A 27,979-nucleotide genomic window follows, 5' to 3' on the forward strand; every position below is an offset into this window, starting at 1 on the left:
AGGAGAATAAAACATGTTAAATGAATAATCCATGTTTTGTTGTGTTCAAAAGAGACTTTGTTTGTTTGTTATTTAACTCCTCACTCAGCAATATTTCAGCTACATGACGGCGGTCTGTAAATAATCAAGTCTTAAACAGACAATCAAGAAACTGACATCATGAGGTTTGATGCACACAATTTGGATCAAGGACTTGCCTCAAGCTAGTCAGCAGAGCCTGACCACCCGATTCTGTTAGTCACGGACAAGCCTTTTAAGGCAAGCATGGGTTGCTAAGGACCTATTTAAACCCGTATCTTCACGGGTCCGCTCAGTAAGTAAGTGCAGCGATATGACAACAGTCTGTAAATAAGTCTAACCAACCAATCCAATGAATGAGATCATGAGTATCGACCCACGCCTTTAGTATATGATGACATGCATTAACAATGTCAGCTAGCCTGACCACTGGATGCTGTTAGTTGCCTCATAGAATAAAGATGGCTCGCTGAGAACCAAGACGGGAACCTACCAAGTTGATCTCATGTCATCTGGTATGACAAGCATTGGTTGCAGGGGACGAATTGTAACCCAGAATCCCTACAGATTTAGACCATTACTGCACTGTAGCTAATTGTTCCTGTAGGATTTCACAGGTACTGCAGTCCTTGTCTGGTTGGTTGGTTGGTTGGTATGTTGTTTTAAGCCACACTCAGCAATATTCCAGCTATATGACTGCGGTCTGTAAATAATCGAGTCTGGACCAGACAATCCCGTGATTGACATCACGAGCATTGATCCAGGCAAATTTGGATCGATGACATGCATCAACCAATCACCAATCAGCGAGCCTGACCACCCGATCCCGTTAGTCGCCTCTTACCCCACACAGGTACAATCAGCCACAGGGTACTGCAGACCTTGTCTGACCTGGATACCCAAACAGGTACAATCAGTCACAAGGTACTGCAGACCTTGTCTGACCTGGATACCCACACAGGTACAATCAGTCACAAGGTACTGCAGACCTTGTCTGACCTGGATACCCAAACAGGTACAATCAGTCACAGAGTACTGTAGACCTTGTCTGACCTGAATACCCACACAGGTACAATCAGTCACAGGGTACTGCAGACCTTGTCTGACCTGGATACCCACACAGGTACAATCAGTCACAGGGTAGTGTACACCTTGTCTGACCCGGATACCCACACAGGTACAATCAGTCACATGGTACTGCAGACCTTGTCTGACCTATATACCCCACACAGGTACAATCAGTCACAGGGTACTGCAGACCTTGTCTGACCTGAATACCCACACAGGTACAATCAGTCACGGGGAACTGTAGATCTTCTCTGACCTGAATACCCACACAGGTACAATCAGTCACAGGGTACTGTAGACCTTGTCTGACCTGTATACCCACACAGGTACAATCAGTCACAGGGTACTGCTGACCTGAATACCCACACAGGTACAATCAGTCACAGGGTACTGCAGGCCTTGTCTGACCTGGATACCCCACACAGGTACAATCAGTCACATGGTACTGCAGACCTTGTCTGACCTGAATACCCACACTTGTACAATCAGTCACAGGGTACTACTGACCTGAATACCCACACAAGTACAATCAGTCACAGGGTACTGCTGACCTGAATACCCACACAGGCACAATCAGTCACAGGGTACTGCAGGCCTTGTCTGACCTGGATACCCCACACAGGTACAATCAGTCACATGGTACTGCAGACCTTGTCTGACCTGAATACCCACACTTGTACAATCAGTCACAGGGTACTGTAGACCTTGTCTGACCTGGATACCCACACAAGTACAATCAGTCACTAGGTACTGTAGACCTTGTCTGACCTGAATACCCACATAAGAACAGTCAGTCACAGGGTACTGTAGATCTTGTCTGACCTGAATACCCACATAAGTACAATCAGTCACAGGGCACTGCAGACCTTGTCTGACCTGGATACCCACACAGGTACAATCAGTCATAGGGTACTGCAGACCAGCCACTCACTCCTCTGACGTAAAATATAGTTTTAGGATGTTTCGGCTATTCGTTTCATGACCTCTGATGAATCTAATTGCCGTGCATGCATTATGACAGAAAGAAGTCGACATCCCTTGAGATGGAATGTTACTTTATATATTCCTGTTCCGGCGATTAAAATGGAGCTAATATTTATTGGCCGCCGTGGTGTAGTTTTAATATTGGTGATTGCGGTGTGAGTATCCTTCACTCACTCATCAGTAGTTATTGACCATGGCCCCGTTCCCACAAAGTGAACTCAAACTACAATTGTAAATCTTTGTTAAACTATGGGAGTTACGATCGTCTTGGCGCTTCGATCGTTTTGTGGTCCAGTCTGCACACACATCGTCGAGATTCATTATAGTTTAACGTTGATTCGTGACAAACATAAGACCCCTTTGTGATAAAGGGCCAGACCTGAAAATCTCATTTTTGTTTGTTATATAACCTTATATTTTTATTACGATATAGTGTGGCAAAACATTCCCCCAAAACTCGTGGTACGTGTTTTTTTAGATATGCCAGGCATACGCCTCCCTAAATACCTTTTCTGATTTCATTCCATCAATAAATACACATATAATCATTAGTACAAAGCACAGTGAGAATGCATGTGTTTTACGCAGCAAACTTGTCCAGGGACCCGTTCGACAAAACTTATGCTAAAGCATGGGAGTTACGATCCCCTCAGTGCTAAGAGCGCTTTGTGGAACGGACCCCAGATCACACGTTATGACCACCCGATCCCCAGTTTAGCCACAGACTGGTTTGTATTTTGTTAGCGCCGCAATATTCCAGCTATATGACGGCTGTCTGTAAATAATCGAGTCTGGACCAGACAATCCAGTGATATTATGAGCATTGATCTATGCAATTGGGTTACGATGAAATGCATCAACCAAGTCAGCAAGCCTGACCACCCGATCCCGTTAGTCGCCTCTTACGACAAGCATAGTCGCCTTTTATGGCAAGCATGGGTTGCTGAAGACCTATTCTACCCCGGATCGTCACAGGTACTGGTACAATTGGACACACTCCTCTATACAGCTGTAATTTTAAAAAAACGTTTGGGGTTGCGTTAAAATAAATTGCAGTATATATTCTACCCGGAATAACAAACGGTGTTATACACAAATATCACCTGTTTGTCTGACATATCCTTATCTCTAGCGTCCACGGGCAACAGGCAATGGAATATTTTATAAGCCCCTCGCAGCTCGCGATGGGTCAAGACATAGATAAGATAAGTGTACGTTGAGCCACGCACCTGTCACACGGGGACCAACTCACCTGCTCAGGTAACTCAGATAACTTATGTTTGTCTCTCATACCCAGAAACTTGAGAATGTTTATTGATAATTAACAAAACCCACGACGCTTCTCCCTGTAATGACATTATACCCTAAAGAACTATATTCAGAAATATACGCAAACTAACCCTACCCACATTCTTAATTAGGTCACTCCTTGGTATAATGTTCATGTTAATACTGTTCTACTGACTACGTGACTGTGTATGTATAACTGCGAGTGTCCTAAAGATCATGTCATTCAGGGTCGTTTGAAATAAAATATTCATATTACATATTAACTGCGTGGAAGACGGTGTCAGACTTTGTACGGTAGAGTGAATTATAGCTGAATGCAAACTTGAGTAGCCTTGCGCAAAACTGAAGGTCCCTTCGGGTCTGCAAGTGGTTGTGACGCTGCCTTATCAGCTTTCTCTAGTTCTATTTTGTATGCCATTCTAACACTGAAAAAATACCATCACTTCATAAAGTCATTGTATAGTTTCAACAAGGTACTGAAGTGAGGTGAAATAGGATTTAACGTCGCGTTCAAGACTATTGGACTTATACAGTGACGTGTGTGTGTCTGTGTGTATGTGGCAGGGTAGCCATATTTTTGGTAAGAAGCGACTGGGGATCGAACCGTCGATCTTCCGCTCTCCGGGCATACGCTCCCTCCACTAGACCACGGAGGCGGTCCTACAAGGTACTAAGGGATTGACTATTTAATGTTGCAGGGAAGATCTGGGATTTTTGTCTGAACGGGTTTTTGTTCAGTAAGTGCTTCAGAAACATTCTTTCTCCCTCCTTTCTCCAAGAGAACCAACCAATTTGGGGGGACGCACAATACAGTATTTTCAGAACACCCAGACCCTAATAACAACGCCTAGATATATGCCATAAATCAACGACAGACCTTGGCATATAGCCCCAATTTAAAACTTGAACTTGAACTAAATATGACATACAAATGCTGGGTGAGGGCACTGCCTTGATGCTAATGTATGATTTCATGTATTGTAAAACGTTTTTGTGTTATAATGAATTGATTGTTATGTGTTGATGTCAAGGTTGGCGCACTATCGCTGTTGTTGACTTCAAATCATATAGACGCTTGGTTTTCAGTGCTTATCTTTTGCCAGTAGATCTGGACAGAGGATCAGTTTAGGCAAGTTTAGGAGATTAACAGTACGCATATCACAGGACGGTCCACAGTGTTGTCTCTCAGCGATAACAGCTGGGGTCCATGAAGAATACATCTCGAGGTCTCCAGTCTCATCAGCGCCAGCAGGACACACAGTGAAGGTAAACTACATCGAGCTGAAGATGTCCACGTTAAAAGAACTGTGCATGGGACTACCGTTACACCCGCTCCCTGAACGCCGCGACAGGGACGACTCGGTCCCCCACGCCCCCATCCGTACCCCCAGTCTCACCGTGGAGGACCAGAGGGTATGTATAGACACGTGCGGCCTTTGGTCTGACTCGTGGAGTGCACTGAGATTCTAGTTCAGAGTGTGCTAGGCTGGTCACATGTAACTGACCCCGTTAGAAACATTGTATTGCTTAATTCTATTTCGCTATATGAGTCATTATTAAAAAAATAACAACATAATTTTAAGATTGAAAAAAATGATTATTTTTTTCTTTTAATGGCTTTTCTCGTTCCAAGATTATTTTGGTTAATAATATAAATGTTGTCATTTTTTTTATAATGACTCGTATTCTAACTTGATCAAATACATACACGCATGTTCATTGACATGAAACATTTAAAGATTCAGAGTTGTTTTATTGGAAATTATTGTTTTTAGGCTTATTAAATAAGTATGATACCATGTGTTATATTAACATATTCGGTATTCTGTGAAATAGCACTCATTTAGAATGTAGTTATGACCACCGACAGTTTCCACTGAAATCTCTGAAAGCTGGTGGACACCAGTAGCAAGTCACCAGTTGAACTCATGGGTGTCAAAGACAGTATTCACTGACGAAAATAATAAACAATATCAATATTTTCAAACTGGTTTATATTAGCTATTCTGAAAATGTATTTCATCACTTGAGATTTGTGGTTTGATGAGAATAATATAATATGTTGATAACTCAATTTGACTTTTCCTGTGTTGGATGTTTAAAAGCGACCAGACTTTGTCCATAATCATAAGAAATCTCTGTCAAAGGCTTTGCACGATTCCTAGGGTTCTGATACCTGCTTGCGTATAAGTCACTGATAACCGATTGTGTACGCGTCACTGATAACCGATTGTGTTCGCGTCACTCATGACTGATTGTGTACGCGTCACTGATACGTGATTGTGTACAGGTCACTGATAACTGATTGTGTACAAGTCACTGATAACTGATTGTGTACGCGTCGCTGATAACTGGTTATGTACAAGTCACTGATAACTGAATGTGTACAAGTCACTGATAACTGATTGTGTACAAGTCGCTGATAACTGATTGTGTACAAGTCGCTGATAACTGATTGTGTACAAGTCACCGATAACTGATTGTGTACAAGTCACTGATAACTGATTGTGTACGCGTCGCTGATAACTGGTTATGTACAAGTCACTGATAACTGATTGTGTACAAGTCGCTGATAACTGATTGTGTACACGTCGCTGATAACTGATTGTGTACAGTTCACCGAGAACTGATTGTGATGACGACATTGATCGTTCGTTGTGTACAAGTCACTGAAGATCCGTTGTTAAAAAGTTCAATAACAAATACATTTGATGTCCTATCTAACATAATGTACATATGACCACCATCAAGCTGACATGCCCTGATATAGAAGTGAAACAATGTTAAAAGCAACTACGACATAACCTTCACAATATGGTTGAACCATCAATCAGTCAAATGGAAACACTTGTTTGTTTGCTTATTGTTTTACACCACACACAGCAATATTCAAGGTATATGACGGCGGTGTGTAAATAATCGAGTCTGGATCAGACAATCAAGTGATTGACATCATGAACATCGATCCATGAATTAGGATAGATGATATGCAATTAATCAAGTCACCGAGCCTGACCATCCGATCCCTTTTGTCGCCTCTGACGACAAGCATGAGGCTGTTAGGGGTCTAAATTCTTACCCGGAATCCACGGGCTAATGGTCTGTCTGAACTTAGGTAGACAATTGGTTACTCTAACACAGATTAACGATACGTCGTCAACATGAGTGAGTGGGTGAGTAAGATTTTACGCTGCTTTTAAGAATATTCAAGCAAATCACGGCGGTGGACACTTATTGAACTCAGACTTTTGTCGTTAACGGTATTTTCGTCTTTACGAAGAACGTTTAGTGTGTCCTAGCTCCGATGGTGATCTATTACTTTCAGCTGGCACTGGAGAACGCCCTGCGCTACTTCCCCCCGGAATTTCACGGGGTGCTTGCCTCCGAGTTCGCCCATGAGCTCCGAGAGTATGGCCACATCTACATGTACCGCTTTAGGCCGGATGTGGAGATGAGGTTAGTCACTTAGTTGTTGTTGTTATTGTTGTTGTTGTTGATGATGATGATGATGATGATGATGATGATGATGATGATTAAAGTGTTCGCTCGTCAAGCCGAAGGCCCTGGTTCGAATACCCACATGGGTACAATGGATGATGATGATGATGATGATGATGATGATGATGATGATTAAAGTGTTCGCTCGTCAAGCCGAAGGCCCTGGTTCGAATCCCCACATGTTTACAAGGGATGATGATGATGATGATGATGATGATGATGATGATGATGATGATTAAAGTGAATCGCTCGTCAAGCCGAAGACCCTCGTTCGAATACCCACATGGGTACAATGGATGATGAAGATGATGATTAAAGTGTTCGCTCGTCAAGCCGAAGGCCCTGGTTCGAATACCCACATGGGTACAATGGATGATGAAGATGATGATGATGATGATGATGATGATGATGATGATGATGATTAAAGTTTTCGCTCGTCAAGCCGAAGGCCCTGGTTCGAATCCCCACATGGGTACAAGGAATGATGATGATGATGATGATGATGATGATGATGATGATTAAAGTTTTCGCTCGTCAAGCCGAAGGCCCTGGTTCGAATCCCCACATGGGTACAATGTGTAAGGCCTATTTCTGTTGTCCTCGCCGTGATATAGCTGGAATATTGCTAAAAGCGGCATAAAACCATACTCACACACCATAAAACAGTATACTGATCACACTAGGATCGCGGTCCTCAAAGCGTTGTTAACTTCTTAAAGCTAGGACAATCCAGGTCTCAGCACTAAGATCGCAATGTCAAACAGAACACTGGCCACACATTTCTGGTTACATTCTGGATGCAAAAGAAACTCTACGCCAAACGATTCTTTCTATCCGTAGATATTCTTTATCCACCGTGCATCAATCTGCATGTATATACAGTGTGGGTTGAAGCCTCGGGTAACATTGCACCATGTCAGGTCGAGTTTATAAAACTGGTTTTATGTTTCAGAGCCTATCCTGTAGACGAGTACCCGTCCAGGAGTCGCCACGCCGCCGCCATCATGCATATGATCATGAATAACCTTGACCCACACGTGGCACAGTTTCCTCAAGAACTCATCACTTATGGAGGAAATGGACAAGTATTTTCTAATTGGGCTCAGGTATATAGCATACCCTATTGCATGACGCGAGGGTTTATGTCTTATTCTTGACTCCCGTTAGGTCAAATCCTTTCTGTGGGTTTAAACCATGGGTTGTGCTTATCCTACCTTTCCCCAGGGTCGCGGGCAACTTCTATAGTGTGAAACCCAGAGTACTGGATATCTTGGCGTCCCTACTACTTAATCCAGGAGTATGTTTTGTATTAATCTTTTGACTCCAAAGTAGGTTACCTTGATTTATTTAACTTGGTCCCTGTAACTGCCGCCCGGAGAGCGGAAGGTCCGGGGTTCGATCCCCGGCCGCGTCATACCAAAAGACGTTAAAAGATGGTACTTGTTATTACCCTGTCTGGCGCTCGGCATTAAGGGGCTAAAACAAGGACTGGTCGGCTCGGAGTCAGTATACTGTGTCTGAGTGGGGTATTCATGTTAAACTGCGGCATGGTATCTCAGTGGGCTAGCACTATAAATCGGCATCAGTCCGGACTAGTACAAACAGCCACACAAACACACACACGTGCATGCACGTCGCTATATAAGTGCAATAATCTTGGACGCGACGTTAACCCAAGTTCACCTCACCCTGTAACTGCCTTTCGTCAGTGAGAAAGTTTGCTGACTGTTGGATCTATCCCATTAAGGCACAGGTGGCCGACTGGTCTGGCATGTCGCTGTTGGGTCCCCGAGTCTCATAGTGAACTGTAATACTACCAAAGCGGCGTTAAAGTCAACTAACTCATTCGATCGCTCACTGTAGTTACCATTACCTTTATTTGCCACTGCAGTTCTGGATAGTGATGAACTACCTGTCCAAGATGTCAGATGACCAGACGCTGGTCATGTACTCCGGACATCCCATGGGACTCTTCCCCAGCAGTCCGTCCTCACCCCGTCTCGTGGTGTCCAATGGAATGGTGAGTCGACCCCTCATAGTACCAGACCCCCTCCTCCATCTCGTGGTGTTGTCGCCTCAAAGTAGCACACCCGCTCCCTCCGATCGAGGTGTCCAATGGAATGGTGAGTTGACGTGACACGACCTCAAAGTAGCACACCCGCCCCCTCCGATCGAGGTGTCCAATGGAATGGTGAGTTGACGTGACACGACCTCAAAGTAGCACACCCGCTCCCTCCGATCGAGGTGTCCAATGGAATGGTGAGTTGACGTGACACGACCTCAAAGTAGCACACCCGCCCCCTCCGATCGAGGTGTCCAATGGAATGGTGAGTTGACGTGACACGACCTCAAAGTAGCAGCCTTCTGCACCCTCCCTACTCGTTATGTAAAATGGAATGGTGAGTTGACATAACCTCATAATAGCAGCCCGTCTTCACCCCGACTCATTGTGTCCAATGGAATGGTAAGCATCCTACTGTGCCACGTTCCAAACATAAATCTTAGGGCCTCGAACTCTTCAAACATGGTTGATTCTCTCCAATTTAAATATTTAAGCATATGAGAAAAAGTTCTAATATGAATTGTTTTTTCGTTTTCGGCTTTTGTTTTTTGCTATAGCCAGCAGGAAAACACAATAAGCCTCTGTGCATCTTTTTCTTTTTTTTCTTTTTTTGGGGGTGGGTGTATTCATCAAAAAAGGACCATTCAAGTTTTATTCAACTTATATAATTGCTGTCCATAAAACTCGTTCATCATATATATGTGCTACATTGGCGCATCTCCAGAGCCTGGCACTGGTCCAGAAGGCGGAGTGGTCCAGTACACCCATTCCCTATACTACCACAAATAAAGAAACGTTTCTGGCATAAGCATAAATGTAATCCACCCCCATCCCCCACCCTTCCCGTATCAAACTGCCTGTCCCTTTGAGCCATAAATACGCAGCAAGGACGATGTGTTTACTTCTTGCAGGTGGTGCCCAACTACTCGTCCCGGGACATGTACGAGAAGATGTTTGCACTGGGTGTTACAATGTGAGTGACGGAACAGCCAGGGTGTTCATTGTCGGATAGGAACACTACTTGATTCCTGAGAAGATGTTGAGACAGAAACTACAAACAATATATATTTCACTCACTTCGTGCGATTCCTGTTAAAATATCCAAGACATTAACTTCTGTAAAATAAATGGTATGCCATTCTCCCAAAGAAGAAAAGTGAATGATTGACAATTAAACCATCAACGATTCGTGAAATACATCTATGTGTCATATTTACACCTGACAAGACACCCGGTGTTGTAGGTACGGGCAGATGACGGCTGGGAGTTTCTGCTACATAGGACCCCAGGGCATCGTCCACGGCACCACGGTAAGTCTCGTAATCACAAACGCCGTGAAACTCGTTGACTCGATACATATATCGCAGACTGTACATTTTACAAGACAGGAGCTGCACGTGCAAGCCATGCAACACGTGATATCTGGATGTGCTTGATTAAAAAAAGTTCACTTGGGGTTTTATTCCAGTTAGACCAAACTTTGGGTGAATCGAAAAGAGGTTAGATTCGAGTAAGTCTTTATAGAGTGACCAAAACTAATATAAAAAAGAACATCGTTTGTGCTACATCGACATGGTACAGAAAGCTGAGGGTTTTGATAGATAGTTGACAAATATTTACTGATTGGATATGTCTGACTTCATATAATTGTCGATTGTGATGTTCCTAAACAGTTGATGTTGACACATGTGCTTGTAGCTGACGGTGCTGAACGCTGCGCGGAAACACATGGGTACCAGCAATCTGGCGGGGAGGGTGTTTGTGACGTCAGGTCTGGGGGGAATGAGCGGTGCTCAGGCCAAGGCCGCCGTCATCTGCGGGTGTGTTGGAGTAGTAGCCGAGGTGAGATGTGCGACGAGCTCCTTGGTGTGACTGGATTCACACTTTGTGTGTGTGTATGTATATATTATTTGTCATTATTTAGTATTTTCTTTTTCAAGTGTTGCATTTTTATCACATTAACAGTAACTGTATGCTCGATCGCAAACAGGTTTTAATTAACGGTCATAATGTTTAACTTAACGGTCATAATGTTTAACTTAACGGTCAAAAGGTTTAACTTAACGGTCATAATGTTTAACTTAACGGTCATAATGTTTAACTTAACGGTCAAAAGGTTTAAATTAACGGTCATAATGTTTAACTTAACGGTCATAATGTTTAACTTAACGGTCATAATGTTTAACTTAACGGTCATAATGTTTAACTTAACGGTCATAATGTTTAACTTAACGGTCAAAAGGTTTAACTTAACGGTCATAATGTTTAACTTAACGGTCATAATGTTTAACTTAACGGTCAAAAGGTTTAAATTAACGGTCATAATGTTTAACTTAACGGTCATAATGTTTAACTTAACGGTCATAATGATTAACTTAACGGTCATAATGTTTAACTTAACGGTCAAAAGGTTTAACTTAACGGTCATAATGTTTAACTTAACGGTCATAATGTTTAACTTAACGGTCAAAAGGTTTAAATTAACGGTCATAATGTTTAACTTAACGGTCATAATGTTTAACTTAACGGTCATAATGTTTAACTTAACGGTCATAATGTTTAACTTAACGGTCAAAAGGTTTAACTTAACGGTCATAATGTTTAACTTAAAGGTCATAATGTTTAACTTAACGGTCAAAAGGTTTAAATTAACGGTCATAATGTTTAACTTAACGGTCAAAAGGTTTAACTTAACGGTCATAATGTTTAACTTAACGGTCATAATGTTTAACTTAACGGTCATAATGTTTAACGGTCATAATGTTTAACTTAACGGTCATAATGTTTAACTTAACGGTCATAATGTTTAACTTAACGGTCAAAAGGTTTAACTTAACGGTCATAATGTTTAACTTAACGGTCATAATGTTTAACTTAACGGTCAAAAGGTTTAAATTAACGGTCATAATGTTTAACTTAACGGTCATAATGTTTAACTTAACGGTCATAATGTTTAACTTAACGGTCATAATGTTTAACTTAACGGTCAAAAGGTTTAACTTAACGGTCATAATGTTTAACTTAACGGTCATAATGTTTAACTTAACGGTCAAAAGGTTTAAATTAACGGTCATAATGTTTAACTTAACGGTCATAATGTTTAACTTAACAGTCATAATGTTTAACTTAACGGTCATAATGTTTAACTTAACGGTCAAAAGGTTTAACTTAACGGTCATAATGTTTAACTTAACGGTCATAATGTTTAACTTAACGGTCAAAAGGTTTAAATTAACGGTCATAATGTTTAACTTAACGGTCAAAAGGTTTAACTTAACGGTCATAATGTTTAACTTAACGGTCATAATGTTTAACTTAACGGTCATAATGTTTAACGGTCATAATGTTTAACTTAACGGTCATAATGTTTAACTTAACGGTCATAATGTTTAACTTAACGGTCAAAAGGTTTAACTTAACGGTCATAATGTTTAACTTAACGGTCATAATGTTTAACTTAACGGTCAAAAGGTTTAAATTAACGGTCATAATGTTTAACTTAACGGTCATAATGTTTAACTTAACGGTCATAATGTTTAACTTAACGGTCAAAAGGTTTAACTTAACGGTCATAATGTTTAACTTAACGGTCATAATGTTTAACTTAACGGTCAAAAGGTTTAAATTAACGGTCATAATGTTTAACTTAACGGTCATAATGTTTAACTTAACGGTCATAATGTTTAACTTAACGGTCATAATGTTTAACTTAACGGTCAAAAGGTTTAAATTAACGGTCATAATGTTTAACTTAACGGTCATAATGTTTAACTTAACGGTCATAATGTTTAACTTAACGGTCAAAAGGTTTAACTTAACGGTCATAATGTTTAACTTAACGGTCATAATGTTTAACTTAACGGTCAAAAGGTTTAAATTAACGGTCATAATGTTTAACTTAACGGTCATAATGTTTAACTTAACGGTCATAATGTTTAACTTAACGGTCATAATGTTTAACTTAAAGGTCAAAAGGTTTAACTTAACGGTCATAATGTTTAACTTAACGGTCATAATGTTTAACTTAACGGTCAAAAGGTTTAAATTAACAGTCATAATGTTTAACTTAACGGTCATAATGTTTAACTTAACGGTCATAATGTTTAACTTAACGGTCATAATGTTTAACTTAACGGTCATAATGTTTAACGGTCATAATGTTTAACTTAACGGTCATAATGTTTAACTTAACGGTCATAATGTTTAACTTAACGGTCATAATGTTTAACTTAACGGTCATAATGTTTAACGGTCATAATGTTTAACTTAACGGTCATAATGTTTAACTTAACGGTCATAATGTTTAACTTAACGGTCATAATGTTTAACTTAACGGTCATAATGGTAATGTAGCCCAGTGGGTAGAACGATCCCTCGTCTCCAGTTGTTTCCGGGTTCTATTCCTTCATGTCAGCCCTCTTATACTGGTTATCGTTACTTGGCACTGCTGTTGACTGCCACCAGGGGGGTTACAGGGAGGAATACATCCCCAGTGGTTCATGCTTGTCGTAAACATCGACCCAATAGTATGGTGAGTTGGGTTTAACGCCGCTTTTAACATTATTCCAGTTATATCACGGCGTGCCAGCTTAATGTGGGAGGAAAGCAGGTCTCAGTCGTTTAACACTTCGGAGAAACCTACGAGCATGAGTATGGTGCTGACAAACCCAGTAACATAATCGGGGCGAACCTGGATTCGAACCCACAATCATAAGTCTCTGGTGTGCCCAAGGGACACAACTCTGCACAGCGAATCGCGGCGCCTTAGAGACGGGACCACGGAAGCTGTTTGGTTCACAGTTAAACAAAATTCACCGGTTACACAATATTTCTACGTTCTTCTGTACGTCCTGTTAACGTCGCCAGAGAAGGGCACGGGTGTCTCAGTCGTCTAAGGCACCGCAAGTAGCTGTGCATGCAGAGTTAGATCCCTTAGAAGTGCAAGAACCCTATCATCTCGGGATAGACTACCATATTCGCCGTGCTCGTGTTTATTATACCCGTGTCCGTGGGTTTTACCAAAGTGGTGAAAGCACCTGTGTCTCTTCGAGCTCACCTTGCGCATCAAGCTTACGCGCAGCAATATTCCAGCTATATGACGGCGGTCTGTAAATCCACGCGATTGGGATATGATGACATGCATCAACCAAGTCAGCCAGGCTGACCACCCGATCCCGTTAGTCGCCTCTTACGACAAGCATGGGTTGCTAAAGACCTATTGTACCCCGGTTCTTCACGGGTCGCCGTGATATAACTGACTAAAGTACCCCCAAATTCTTATGTATAAACTGTCCATGTGTCTGTTTGTCCATGTGTCTATGTGGTGGCTTGTCCTTGTTCGGACCTATGCGGTTTTATAGTGCCAGCCCCACGAGATACTCAACTCAGTATACTGACTCGGAGCCGACGAATATTTGTATCGCCCATTGATGCACAAGGTGCCCCCAAATCTCACCAAGAGCGGATCGAGCATTTTTAGAAAGAAGGGTCCAAAATATCAAAATCCTCTGCAAACTTTTACTGCCTATTATTGGTTTTCAAAAGGGGTAGGGGGGAGGTGGACCCCCTCTCTGGATCCGCCTGTGCTAACGTCTAAGCTGTACCTCCAGGTGAGTCTGGAGGCGATACGGAAGCGGTACAACCAAGGCTGGCTGATGAGGATCACAGATGATTTGGATGACTGCATTGCCGTGATACGCCAGGCACGGAAAAAGAAGGAAGCGTTTAGTCTTGGTTACCATGGCAACATCGTCAGTCTCTGGTAAGGTTCGTGAATGACTGAGATATAAGTCAACGTCAATTGGCAAAAGTAGCCATATATCGACGAATATGGCTCACGAAAAGTCAGAGGGTAATAAGGTCATCTTGGTCCGGACCGCCTCCGTGGTCTAGTGGTAGAGCGTCCGCCGGGAGAGCGGAAGGTCCGGGTTTCGATCCCCGGCCGCGTCATACCTTGTTGTTACCCTGCCTGGCGCTCGGCTTTAACGGAATCAAACAAGGACTGGTGGGCTCGGAAAGCAGCCACACACACATACACACACACACACACACACACACACGTTCATGCACATCGCTATATAAGTGCAGTAATCTTGGATGCGACGTTAAACCCTATTGCACCTCACCTCATCTTGGTCCGATGTTGTTGACGTGATTACACCGTATAAAGTAAATCTATTCTTTAACGATGTCGTTGATACAATGAGTGATATGGGATCCACCAAGTAATAGTATTCAAATCACCCTATTGTTTTCTGTGATTGGAGAAACCGAACATTTTAATACTTTTAACCTAACCAATCTGGTAATATCCGGATAGCCAACGTAAGAATGTCGTGCATCGATATTTTACTGAATACATAAAATTTGTTTGTTGTTTAACACCGCACTCAGCAATATTGCAGCTATGTGACGACGGTCTGTAAATAATCGAGTGTGGACCAGACAATCCAGTGATTGACATCCTCAGCATCGATCTACGCAATTGGGATACGATGACATGCATCAACCAAGTCACTGAGTCTGACGACCCGATCCCGTTAGTCTCCTTTTACGACAAGCATGGGATGCTCAACCTTTCCAGACCCGGACTTTCAGGGTGTTACTACATAAGAGGTGTATTGGGAAAATATGCTTGTCAGCCCTAATCTATATATGCTGACAATAAAATTGATCGCACGAACTCTTACTTCCCCATTGATTTTTAACCACCCAAGCCCCATTTATGGAAACCAAAAAAACACAAGGGGAATGTATCAATGTAGAAGGAGTACAAAGGTATTATTTCAGGGAGAGACTGGCAGATGAATACGAGCAGACAGGTGACCTGCTGGTGGAGCTGGGGTCTGATCAGACGTCGTGCCACAACCCCTACTTGGGAGGGTACTACCCTGTGCAGGTAACACGCCTACCTGTGCTGCTAATGCTGCGTCTTCATACGATGTTGTGGGGCAGTGCACAAGCCGCCGCAAATCTCAATTTAATTTGTGTCCCATCGCTTACCTGCATTTCATAAAATGCTTTCGTATTTAGGGCGGTGTGGTAGTCCAATGGATAACGCGTGCGATCGTAGCGCGTAGAGTCGGGGTTCGATTCTCCGCATGTTTGAAGCCCATGTGGTGTCCCTTGCCCTGATTTGGCTGTTATATTGCTATAAGCAGGCAGAAACGACACTCACTCCCTCGTTTAAAGGATTATGAGAAACATATGTACATACATAAAATGTAATCATTGTAAGACTTGGTAATATGGTGCTGGAGAACATAAACTGCCGGGCAAAAGAAAGTATACACTTGGAAATAGGATTTTACACTAATGACAAATGCTCTCAAAACGTTACTACGCTGAAAACAGTCGCAGAGACACTGCGAACTTAAGCTGGAAGTTTCAACAATAGTACACCAATAACCATTTCTTGTTCACCATCAAACATGTGTGTATACTACCTTTTTACCGGCAGTTGACTTGCTGAAAGTGTTCTGGACGTTAGATTCGGGCAGGTTGATGATGATATCATCTTCGAGAATGAAGGGTATTACATATCCATACTCGTATGATACATACCCTGGAGATTTTCGCCACCATAGCTTCGTTTCGGAAGTGACGTCTACTCCGTTAGTCCTATATCTTAATGAGCACGCAATTTCTCTCGCACTGTTGAATAATCTGATTGGGCGGTTATATTTAGTGTGCGGTCATACGAATCGGGTTAACAACTAAACTTCGTGGTTGCTGAGGGGTCCAGGGGGTTTATCAATATAGTATGAAGAAGAAGCAATACCCTGGACACTCGAGGATGATGCATGTTGTCTGTCCTAGGTGGGGTATGACGAGGCCAGGGAGATGATGCACGAGGAGCCAGGGAGATTCAAGATCTTAGTACAAGAGAGGTAACTATTATACAGAGTGTGCAGGCTAGGTGTAACTCACCCACCCATATTCACACTCACCAACACACCCATCCACCCTCACACCTTCTCGCTCACCCACCCACCCCCACCCCCACTCACTCACCCACCCACCCTCACACTCACAAACACACCCATCCACCCTCACACCTTCTCCCTCACCCACCCACCCCCACTCACTCACCCACCCACCCTCACACCTTCTCGCTCAGCCACACACACTCCGCCCCCCCCCCCCCCCCCCCCCCCCCACACACACACCTTCTCGCTCAACCACACACACACTCCCCCCCCCCCCCCCCCCCCCATCACACACACACACACACACCACACTCACTCACTCATGTTGGTGGAAAGTCCGAAATGATACAAGTCGTAGATGTTTCTCTACCTGTTGGTGCTGACAAAAAAAGGATCATGATCTTGGATTCGAACCAGCCACATGTGCATCCGGACACGACGCAGATCGGTACGGCGCCTTAAACCATGGGCCGGTCCACAAGTGTCAACCAATCCAGAAAGTCACATTCGCTAAGTCGGTTCAATAAACGTTGAGCAAATAAAATGGTTGGCTGTGGGATATAAATGTCCTATCTTCACCTCAATGGGTGTCTCTTAAATGTCCTCTTTGAACGTTTATGTTTGTTTTTGTCAGCAATAATACCTCGAGTGACCTGTCTATGACCTACCAGTGATTCATGTCGTTTTGTGTTCAGTTTACGGCGTCAGGTGGCGGCCATCAACCGTCTGGCAGATCGGGGAATGTCCTTCTGGGACTACGGCAACGCCTTCCTTCTCGAGGCCAGCAGAGCAGGTAACAACATCTTCTACATCGTATTCCAACACCGTCAACAGATCCATACGTATCTGCTACATCGTGTTCTCCTCTCTCTATCACCGTCAACAGATGCATCGAAACAACATCTAGACAGACAGCGGCGTTCAATATTGATCAGTCAATAAAGCCAAGAATATTACATAATCAGTAATGATTCCACACAAACAAAAGAATCGATAACCAATTTGGTTGACATTGTTGTAGCAGATTATTCGTTATGCATCATTCTATCAGGAGTTGGGGCACGAGTGAACCCGTCGTCTAGGGCGGCGTATTTTGCTCTGCAGAGTTATATCCCTTAGGCTTGCCAGAAACCTATAGAATCATAGGTTCGAAACCCAGAATCGCCATCAGTGTTTCTAGGTTTTTACAGCAGCGTACCCGTGCTCTTGGGTTTCACCATGGTGATCAGTGTCAAATACTTGTTCAAAGCGGCGTTAACCCAATTCATTCACTCACTCACTCACTCACTCACTCACTCAACGAGTGACCTTCCCGCCGACCCAACAAGACGACTTCCTGTTAATGCGGCGTTACACCAACCACATTCACTATTTCCAGAGTTTGATGCACACATGTCAGAATCTCCCTTTATAACAGCTACAGAGCTGCAGATGAGCAGCGAATTTGCGTAAAATACCCCCCCCAAAAAACAAAACAAAAAAAACACACAAAAAACAACAACAAAAAACAACACAAAAAAACAACAAACAAACAAACAAAACAAAACAAAACAAAAAACAAAAAAAACAAAACCAAATACCTTAAATTAACTTGCGTACAGAAACGCATGCATTAAATGAAAAACTCAAATGTATAAAAACAGCTCGCGTAAATACCCAGTGATGCTTTTTCAGCATGCGTACCAAGGAGCTAATTTCCGGAACACAAATACGAGCTAATTAACTTTCCGAGTCAAGCCTATATATTTAGAACAGTTATAAACATATCAAACATATTTAGAAATGTTCACCAATTTTGGGTAAAACCCAATAAAGTGATGAATAGATGAGTGAAAAAATATTGGTTACCCAATGAAAAATGTAACAACTCAATAAAAATAGAAACCCAAGAGTAAAAACTCAATTGTTCCAAAAGTTATCTTGAGCTCTGGAGCTACATAAAATGGGTTCACCCCATGGTGTTTCGTGGTAACAGAATCACGTTGTTGTGCAGGCGCTGACGTGGGACGCTGTGACGACATGCACGGCACCGCCTTCAGATTCCCGTCGTATGTACAAGACATCATGGGCGACATCTTCTCACTGGGATTCGGGCCGTTCAGGTAACACCAACTGTTTTGCTGAGGAACTCCTTTTTCTTTCTTTCTTTTCTTTGTTTGTTGTTTAACGCCGCACTCAGCAATGTTCCAGCTATATGACTGGACCAGACAATCCAGTGACTGACATCATGAGCATCGATCCACTCAATTGGGATACGATGACATGTATCAACCAAGTCAGCGCGCCTGACCACCCGATCCCGTTAATCTCCTTTTACGACAAGCATAGTCGGAACTCATATCCACTCCAAAGAGGACAATATGGCCATCAGATACATATTATATTATCCTCATACTCCTGGATTTTATATGGTTAGAATAGCCCCCAAGTGAATCTAGGCCTACACTATAGGCTCAACGTGTTATTTTAGGTCTTTCGGGTTTTTGGCATGACTCTTTGACTATCCGGTGGTCAGATTTGATCTATTGCGTGTCAACGTACTGCAACAACGTGCATCGCTGCTCATAACATCAATCAATCACTGGTTTGTTTGGTCCAGGCTCGATTATATACTGGTCAGGAATATTGCTTGATGCGGCTTTAAACAACAAACGAATACCAAAAGTCCCCATATATATGTGAGATGTTAGAGGCTTTTTCTGCCCCTGTAGCACCGCGGGGATAATTAATAAGGACAGAGGCTGGTTCCACAAACCATCTCAGCGCTAGAACTATCGTAAGCCTGGGTGTCGTTAAACAAAACAGCCTTAGCGCTACGACTGTCTATGTTATGGTATGGAATTTACTATCACCTTAGTGCTAGGGGCGCTTTATACTGTACTGTACTGTACTATAGTACTGTACTGTACTTGTACTTGTACTGTACTGTACTGTACTAGTACTGTACTGTACTGTACTAGTACTGTACTGTACTGTACTGTACTGTACTAGTACTGTACTGTACTAGTACTAGTACGAATATTGTACTATAGTTACGATCGTTTATCGCTCTCGTCGTTTTGTTAAACTTCGTACTTGGCACTAAGTATTCTCTCTGGACTGTAAGTATTCTTTCTGGACTGCTAGACCAGCTATACTCTTCCACACAGTATATAAGGATGCTGTGTTTGTCCTCAAGATGGGTCTGTGCATCCGGGGACTCCGAGGACCTGGACAGGACTGACGACATCGCCGCCTCTGTGTTGGAGGACATCCTCAAGGAGGAAGGTAGGTTGTCGTCTTGTGGGGGTCGGCGGGTAGCCCACTCCTTGAGTGAGTGAGTGAGTCGGGTACTTGGTGACCTCTGTTGTCTAGACTAGTATCATGTGTGTGTGTGTGTGTGTGTGCGCGCGTGTGTGCGTGTGTGTGTGTTCGTGCTTGTGTGCGTGCGTGCGTGCGTGCGTGCGTGTGTGTGTGTGTGTGTGCGTGCGCGCGTTACTTGAAACGTATTAAAACGCATTAACTAATCATTAAAGTGATATGTTTTCAACACACAATATGTTTCAGTGCCTGAAACAGTCAAACAACTCTACCAGGACAACCTCCGGTGGATCAGAGAAGCTTCTCAACACAAGTTGGTGAGTTGCACATCTACCCGGGGTGGGTTGAGAGTAGCACTATCAGAGGTGTCTCAACACAAGCTAGTGAGATGCACATCTACCCGGGGTGGGTTGATGATAGCTGGTGAGTTGTACATCTACCCGGGGTGGGATGAGGGTAGCGGGTGAGATGCACATATACCCCGGGTGGGTTGAGGAAAGCACTATCAGAGGTGTCCCAACACAAGCTGGTGAGTTGCACATCTACCCGGGGTGGGGTGAGGGTAGCACTGTCAGAGGTGTCTCAACACAAGCTGGTGAGATGCACATCTACCCGGGATGGGGTGAGGATAGCACTATCAGAGGTGTCCCAACACAAGCTGGTGAGTTGCACATCTACCCGGGGTGGGATGAGGGTAGCGGGTGAGTTGCACATCTACACAGGGTGGGGTGAGAGTAGCTGGTGAGTTGCACACCTACCCGGGGTGGGGTGAGGGTAGTACTTTCAGAGTCTCAACACAAGTTGGTGAGTTGCACATCTACCCGGCGAGTGGGATTCAATTCCTCTTTACTTTTAATCTGTACAGCTTGTCAGTTTTAATACACAATGCAAGCAGTGATACAGCCATGTGGGATATGACACAGTATGAGGGAGAAAATTTATGACAATTATATTAAATTAAATTAATAATTTTACTTAGGTATATGTACATAAGCGACACAGTTTGACATTCAATGGAAATATTCACTGTACAGTCTTCAGGGAACATTGTCAATATGTTGTTTGTACATATATTATTTTGGGATGAGGGTAACACCATGTCGAAATAAACCTCTTATTTCGCCAGCTGTGCAGGTGAATATATCGTTTAGTCTGTTTCTGCTACGGCAATCGACAACAGACAGTCCCATTGTGCAAATCACTCTTTACCCCTCGGTCACGATCAGTGGCCATACATAGTATACTCCTGTACATTTCTCAAGGAATGCTTCTATCCAAAAGGATCTTGTTTAGTAATAAAAGTGTCAACAGCTGATAGATGGGCACCAGCTCATGGACAGCAGACACGCCAAGGCCCCCCTCTTCTCTACGAAGTCAACACAATCACCAGCTATGCACATTAAGTTATGTCAAGTCGACATTAGCGGGTCAGATAATGATCAAGTGTATACGATGTATCCGACATTGAGGGCACCGCGCACCGATGATTCTATTATGTGTGTTAAATAACCGCAGAACGTTAAGTTGAGGCCACACCAATGTATTTTCCTGTTTAACGGATAAAATTGATGTTCGGGTGTTGAGACTTTTATTTCAAGAGATTTTCTCCCGAAATTAATATCAATCGAACCCGAACATGTTTTTTAATTTGTTATATTTCCTCCTGCATCCGGGAATTTCCCTAAAACAGGACAATAAATCGTCCTAGCAAACAATGGTATGTATAAATTTTCTCGGGGACTTTAGGGTTTGGTGGATATATAATAAACCTATACATTTGCAGCTTAATGCCACACTGTCTCTAGTTCACTGTATGCTCGTATTCTATTAAAGTGAGTGAGTGAGTGAGTTGGGTTAAACGCCGCTTTTAACAGTATTCCAGTTATATCACGGCGTGTCAGCTTAATGTGGGAGGAAAGCCCGAAGTGATGCAGGTTTTAGACGTTTACCACTTTGGTGAAACCCATGAGCACGGGTATGGTGCTGACAAACCTAGAAACATAATCGGGGAGAACCGGGATTCGAACCCACAATCATAGGTTTCTGGCGTTTCCCAAGGAACGCAACTCTGCACAGCGAATCGAGGCGCCTTAGACGACTGGGCCACCCAGGCCCCCCTATTCTATTAAAAGCTTCAGATTAAAGGTCGCCATGGAAAATGGTTTCAAACTGCTGCTTTTCCCACAACGAGGCTGACATTATTTTGCTAGTCTTAACGGGTTTTTTGTCTACACGTTAGCTCTAAACGGTAATCGAGAATATAAAGAGAATTCCATTGTGACGTATTTATGTACATGTATGTAGGAAGCGATAAAATGAATCGTGTGGTCAGGCTCGGTAACTTGGTTGATTGTGTGTCGCTGTACCCCGGCGGCGGGGGATATTGCTCACAATATCAATCACCGGATTGCCGGGTCCAGACTCGAGTCATCGCTGGAATATTACCGAGTACGACGTTAAACAACAAACAAACAAACAAATACACTTCCTGTATCAGTATTTACTCATTCTGGTTTCAGGTTGTGGGATCGCAAGCCCGGATATTGTATTCGGAGCAGTTAGGGCGGATAAGGATAGCCCTGGCGTTCAACAAAGCGATTGCAGAAGGACAGATTAAGGTAACAATTGTATATGCAAATATTCATGCGAGATGTGCTCAGGGCCCATGCGTGGAGAGAATGTCGACTAAGTGTCGGGTGGATGTGCTGCTTGTGGTACAGTGCCCCGATGGCGTGGATTGCTGTTCATTATTAACCAAGGCATTGTTTGCCTGGCCCCGCCTCCAGTCCTGACAGGTTACCGTTATATAGCTCGCACAGTGCGTTGACCAACAAAAGCATTCCGAATCGGTGCTTCACGGTGAAGATTATGGAAATGAGATCGATGGTTATGATTATGGAAGGAGATGGATGATTATGGAGGTGAGATGGGTGGTATAATGAGGATTATGGAGGTGAGATAAGTGGTATAATGATTATTATGGAGGTGAAATGGGTGGTATAATGACTATTATGGAGTGAGTGAGTGAGTGAGTTGGGTTTAACGTCGCTTTTAACAGTATTCCAGTTATATACGGCGTGTCAGCTTAATGTGGGAGGAAAGCCCGAAGTGATGCAGGTCTCAAACGTTTACCACTTCGGTGAAACCCACGAGCACGGGTATGGTGCTGACAAACCTAGAAACATAATCGGGGCGAACCGGGATTCGAACCCACAATCATAGGTTTCTGGCGTGCCCAAGGGACGCAACTCTGCACAGTGAATTGCGGCGCCTTAGACGACTGGGCCACCCGTGCCCCCGACTATTATGGAGGTGAGATGGATGGTATAATGAGGATTATGGAGGTGAGATGGGAGGTTATATTGAGGGTTATGGAGGTGAGTTGGGTGGTTATAATGAGGATTATGGAGGTGAGTTGGGTGGTTATAATGAGGATTATGGAGGTGAGTTGGGTGGTTATACTGAGGATTATGGAGGTGAGTTGGGTGGTTATAATGAGGATTATGGAGGTGAGATGGGTGGTTATACTGAGGATTATGGAGGTGAGTTGGGTGGTTATAATGAGGATTATGGAGGTGAGATGGATGGTATAATGAGGTTATGGAGGTGAGATGGGTGGCTATAATGAGGATTATGGTGGCGAGGACAATGATGGTGACGCATGTTACATATACAAGCTCCTTTCAGGGCCCGGTGGTTTTGAGCCGTGATCATCACGACGTCAGTGGTACAGACAGCCCCTTCCGGGAGACGTCCAATATCTATGACGGGTCCTCCGTCTGTGCAGGTACGTCATGTCTATGTACCTCCATCTGTGAAGGTATGTCCTGTGTATGTGCCTCCATCTGTGAAGGTACGTCATGTCTATGCACCTCCATCTGTGAAGGTACGTCATGTCTTTGTACCTCCATCTGTGAAGGTACGTCATATCTATGCACCTCCATCTGTGAAGGTACGTCATTTCTATGTACCTCCATCTGTGAAGGTACGTCATGTCTATGTACCTCCATTTGTGAAGGTATGTCCTGTGTATGTGCCTCCATCTGTGCAGGTACGTCATGTCTATGCACCTCCATCTGTGAAGGTACGTCATGTCTATGTACCTCCATCTGTGAAGGTACGTCATGTCTATGTATCTCCATCTGTGAAGGTATGTCCTGTGTATGTGCCTCCATCTGTGCAGGTACGTCATGTCTATGCACCTCTATCTGTGAAGGTACGTCATGTCTTTGTACCTCCATCTGTGAAGGTACGTCATGTCTTTGTACCTCCATCTGTGAAGGTACGTCATGTCTTTGTACCTCCATCTGTGAAGGTACGTCATGTCTATGTACCTCCATCTGTGAAGGTACGTCATGTCTATGTATCTCCATCTGTGAAGGTATGTCCTGTGTATGTGCCTCCATCTGTGCAGGTACGTCATGTCTATGCACCTCCATCTGTGAAGGTACGTCATGTCTATGTACCTGCATCTGTGAAGGTACGTCATGTCTATGTACCTGCATCTGTGAAGGTACGTCATGTCTATGCACCTCCATCTGTGAAGGTACGTCATGTCTACGTACCTCCATTTGTGAAGGTAAGTCGATCGTAGCGCCACCAGTGGCTATTACGAGTTCTGTCCCTTCTCAGCCTCTTCTCAGGATCAATCAGATTCCACCTCTCGTTTCACTTGCATTTGCTTCAAACCAAATGGTGGCGCCCAGTCAAGCGATCTGATCGATAATCAAGACCTATATTGTGATAAAACGAGTCTTATATCGCAAAGTGCATCAGATCACGTGAGCACCTTGATTAAAAACATGAACAGATTTAGAAAATATCTGTTAACAATGTGTTGGCGGTGCACATGCTTTTCAAATCCTGCAATCTACCGAAATGATGACATTTTACGAACCGGGTTTCAATTTTGTTGCGCGATTTTGATTGGACCATGCATAGACTCGTTAATCCAGCCAAAATGTAACTCCATAATACCAGCCTAGTTCGGCAAGGGTGGAAACTGGACTTTTATAGTTAGTTAACTCACTTGTCTCGGGAGGATGGTGTCAGGTATGGCTCGTCAAACTCAAAACGAGGGTTAATTCCCCCAAGGGTACAAGGTGTGAAAGCCTGTGTTACCCCCTTCCACGACATAAGTATGATCAGGGCCCTGTTCCACAGAGCGTTCCTAGCACTCAAATTGTTGAAAGATCATGTTAAAGAATCGCCTTAGCGCTAAGATCCCTTTGTGGAACGGCCTTAATTGTACTGTTATGAGTTCGTACTCCGCCAGCAGAGATCAAAGACCACATACGATCACTGATAGTCTATCTGCTCGAGACCAAGCAGGGGATAAACTCTCTGTATTCCATATTTGTACAGACATGGCCATCCAGAACGTCATCGGGGACAGCTTCCGGGGAGCGACATGGGTTGCGATACACAACGGTGGCGGTGTTGGCTGGTGAGTGGGTAGCGTCGCTCCACGTTTTCTCCACTTCACGTAGAACGGTATTTTGAGAGTCAGAAAATGTATAACCTTTCGTATCGAAAGAACTTGTCACTGAACGGATACGACCCAACGAGTTCTGACATAATACACACAAACAGTTGACCTAAAGTGTGCATACGAGCTGTCTATGTTACTTCACTGGGGATACAGACTAGTAAACGAGTTCCCAACATGGCAATACAATTTGTGATGGTTTAAATACTTTATAAATAAATATTTTAGAATTGCTGCAAATTTAAATCATATTCAACATTTGAAGGACGTGTAGTGAAAAAAGGTAGGATCTGTTGATGTCTGTCGACTCCAAAGATTACCGAAACATTGCATGCCTTAATCTACGTTGTCCCTAGTTTAGTATTGGGGTCAAGGTCTCGCAAGAATAACGTCCTATATCAACAACGATCCGCAGGTGTGTTCGACTCCCAGATTCATCCTTAAAAATAGTCCACCTCTGCCATCATATATCACTGAATTGCATGATTCATCTGTTCACAGGGGAGAGGTTATCAACGGCGGGTTCGGTCTGGTCCTCGATGGTTCCTTGGTAGGGTTTTTGTGTGATAAAATGTTGCTTTTTTATTAAAATGTAAACGAATTCCACCTCACATAGGAAATGTTGACATGTATACATGTGAGTGAGTGAGTGAGTTGGGTTTAACGCCGCTTTTAACAGTATTCCAGTTATATACGGCGTGTCAGCTTAATGTGGGAGGAAAGCCCGAAGTGATGCAGGTCTCAGACGTTTACCACTTCGGTGAAACCCACGAGCACGGGTATGGTGCTGACAAACCTAGAAACATAATCGGGGCGAACCGGGATTCGAACCCACAATCATAGGTGTCTGGCGTGCCCAAGGGACGCAACTCTGCACAGCGAATCGCGGCGCCTTAGACGACTGGGCCACCCGTGCCCCCACATGTATACAAACATGGACAAGCAGCAAAAACGATGGTCATAACATCCTGATCGGAGTTTTCTTTAAACAATCGTAATGATTTACATGATGACAATTTGAAACAGCTATTGTTCTATTATAAAAATATTCATGTTCCAGGATTCTGCCTTGAGGGCTAAAAGGATGTTGTCCTGGGACGTCAGTAACGGGGTAAGAAGGATGGGCAGTGACTAAAAGGAAGTACATGGGGTTTGACCCGCTGGATGCTGAGTTATTTTACTGACGCACATTTTAATAAGACCTGCTTTGCTTAAAACGACAATGGGTGACATGGCAGAACAGGAAATGTCCCATAGAATTCAAAACTGAGGATTTGAGTGCTTAATGTATGTTGAATTTTATTCTACTCAGAAGTGAGGGTTGGAGAGGAGAGACATGTGTCTCTGAAATCCAGGGGGTTAACGTCACGTTCAGTATTATTTTACTTATATGGCTTTACGTGTACAGGTGTTTGGGTGTGTATTAACTGAAAACGTTTTCGCCTTGCCTAGCGTGCCATGAGTTGGTATCAGGTTTCTTAAAATATAACTTGACTGATTGCCTGTCATCGCACCCGATAGTGTAGGCGTTGCTCGTGTATTCAGTCAGTAGTTGTTGTTTTTTCAGATCGTCGTGATATAGATTGTTTGTTTGTTGTTTAACGCCGCACTCAGCAATATTTCAGCTTTATGACGTCGGTCTGGGACCAGACAATCCAGTTATTGACAATATGAGCATCGATCCACGCAATTGGGAAACGATGACATGCAACAACCAATCCCGTTTATCGCCTCTTGCGACATGCATAGGATTTCACCTTTTACGGCAAGCATGGGTAACTGAAGACCTATTCTACCCCGGATCTTCACGGGACCCGTCGTGTTATAGCTTGAATACTAAATACTGGGTTAATTTTAAGTCGAGAAATTCATGTATTTCAAAACCCGATATATTCTAGGTGGCCCGTCGTTGCTGGTCCGGCAACAGTCGAGCTGAGGAGACCATATGTCGGGCAATGGAGTCTGACCCCAAGTTGAAGGTCACGATACCATACCACGTGAAGAACCCCAATGTCATCGACAAGGCTATCAACGGCTAGTGTGAACACCACGGAACTCATGGAAATCAAGAATATTGACATTGAAATATACTCTATCCTGCCATCACTAGATCTTTATGTCCAACACTACTGCTGACCATTGTCAGTGCACACGTTCCTTCATCGCCCTTATCTGTTTGTTGTTTACGCCGAGAACTGAACGATTGTTAGATCTGATAAAAATCACCAGTGGCCATTCATTCTAGGGGGTGCAGATATAGGAACAATATCTTTGATTGAAGACTCAGTTTGGTCCGAGCACTCACTGGTTAGCCGCTCGCATGTTTCCGTAACCTACATTCGG

At 43.4% G+C, this 27,979-nt stretch overlaps 1 protein-coding gene across 1 annotated transcript; it reads left to right on the forward strand.

Moving 5' to 3' along the window:
• The first annotated feature begins 4,431 nt into the window (after positions 1-4,431).
• Positions 4,432-27,973, forward strand: LOC139446002 (urocanate hydratase-like). Its single transcript, XM_071227271.1, has 20 exons — positions 4,432-4,773; positions 6,686-6,816; positions 7,811-7,964; positions 8,750-8,878; positions 9,832-9,893; positions 10,164-10,230; positions 10,619-10,762; positions 14,530-14,681; positions 15,710-15,818; positions 16,739-16,809; positions 17,544-17,641; positions 18,842-18,950; positions 20,027-20,115; positions 20,395-20,465; positions 22,668-22,766; positions 23,836-23,935; positions 25,513-25,594; positions 26,138-26,186; positions 26,697-26,747; positions 27,535-27,973. Exons 1-20 carry the CDS (start codon positions 4,648-4,650, stop codon positions 27,673-27,675), a joined length of 2,034 nt encoding a protein of 677 aa, XP_071083372.1. The 5' UTR covers positions 4,432-4,647; the 3' UTR covers positions 27,676-27,973.
• Positions 27,974-27,979: the final 6 nt, after the last annotated feature.

The sequence above is a fragment of the Haliotis cracherodii genome, unplaced genomic scaffold, assembly GCF_022045235.1.
Source record: "Haliotis cracherodii isolate W230 unplaced genomic scaffold, xgHalCrac1.p SCAF_6, whole genome shotgun sequence".
Classification (NCBI taxonomy): Eukaryota; Metazoa; Mollusca; class Gastropoda; order Lepetellida; family Haliotidae; genus Haliotis; species Haliotis cracherodii.

Bases quoted from the DNA above. Each gene is read 5' to 3' on its own strand.
- LOC139446002 (XM_071227271.1), top strand. From the start codon at position 4,648: ATGTCCACGTTAAAAGAACTGTGCATGGGACTACCGTTACACCCGCTC. The intron at 9,894-10,163 runs GTGAGTGACGGA...CCGGTGTTGTAG, and splicing joins TTTGCACTGGGTGTTACAAT to GTACGGGCAGATGACGGCTG. The intron at 10,763-14,529 runs GTGAGATGTGCG...CTGTACCTCCAG, and splicing joins GTGTTGGAGTAGTAGCCGAG to GTGAGTCTGGAGGCGATACG.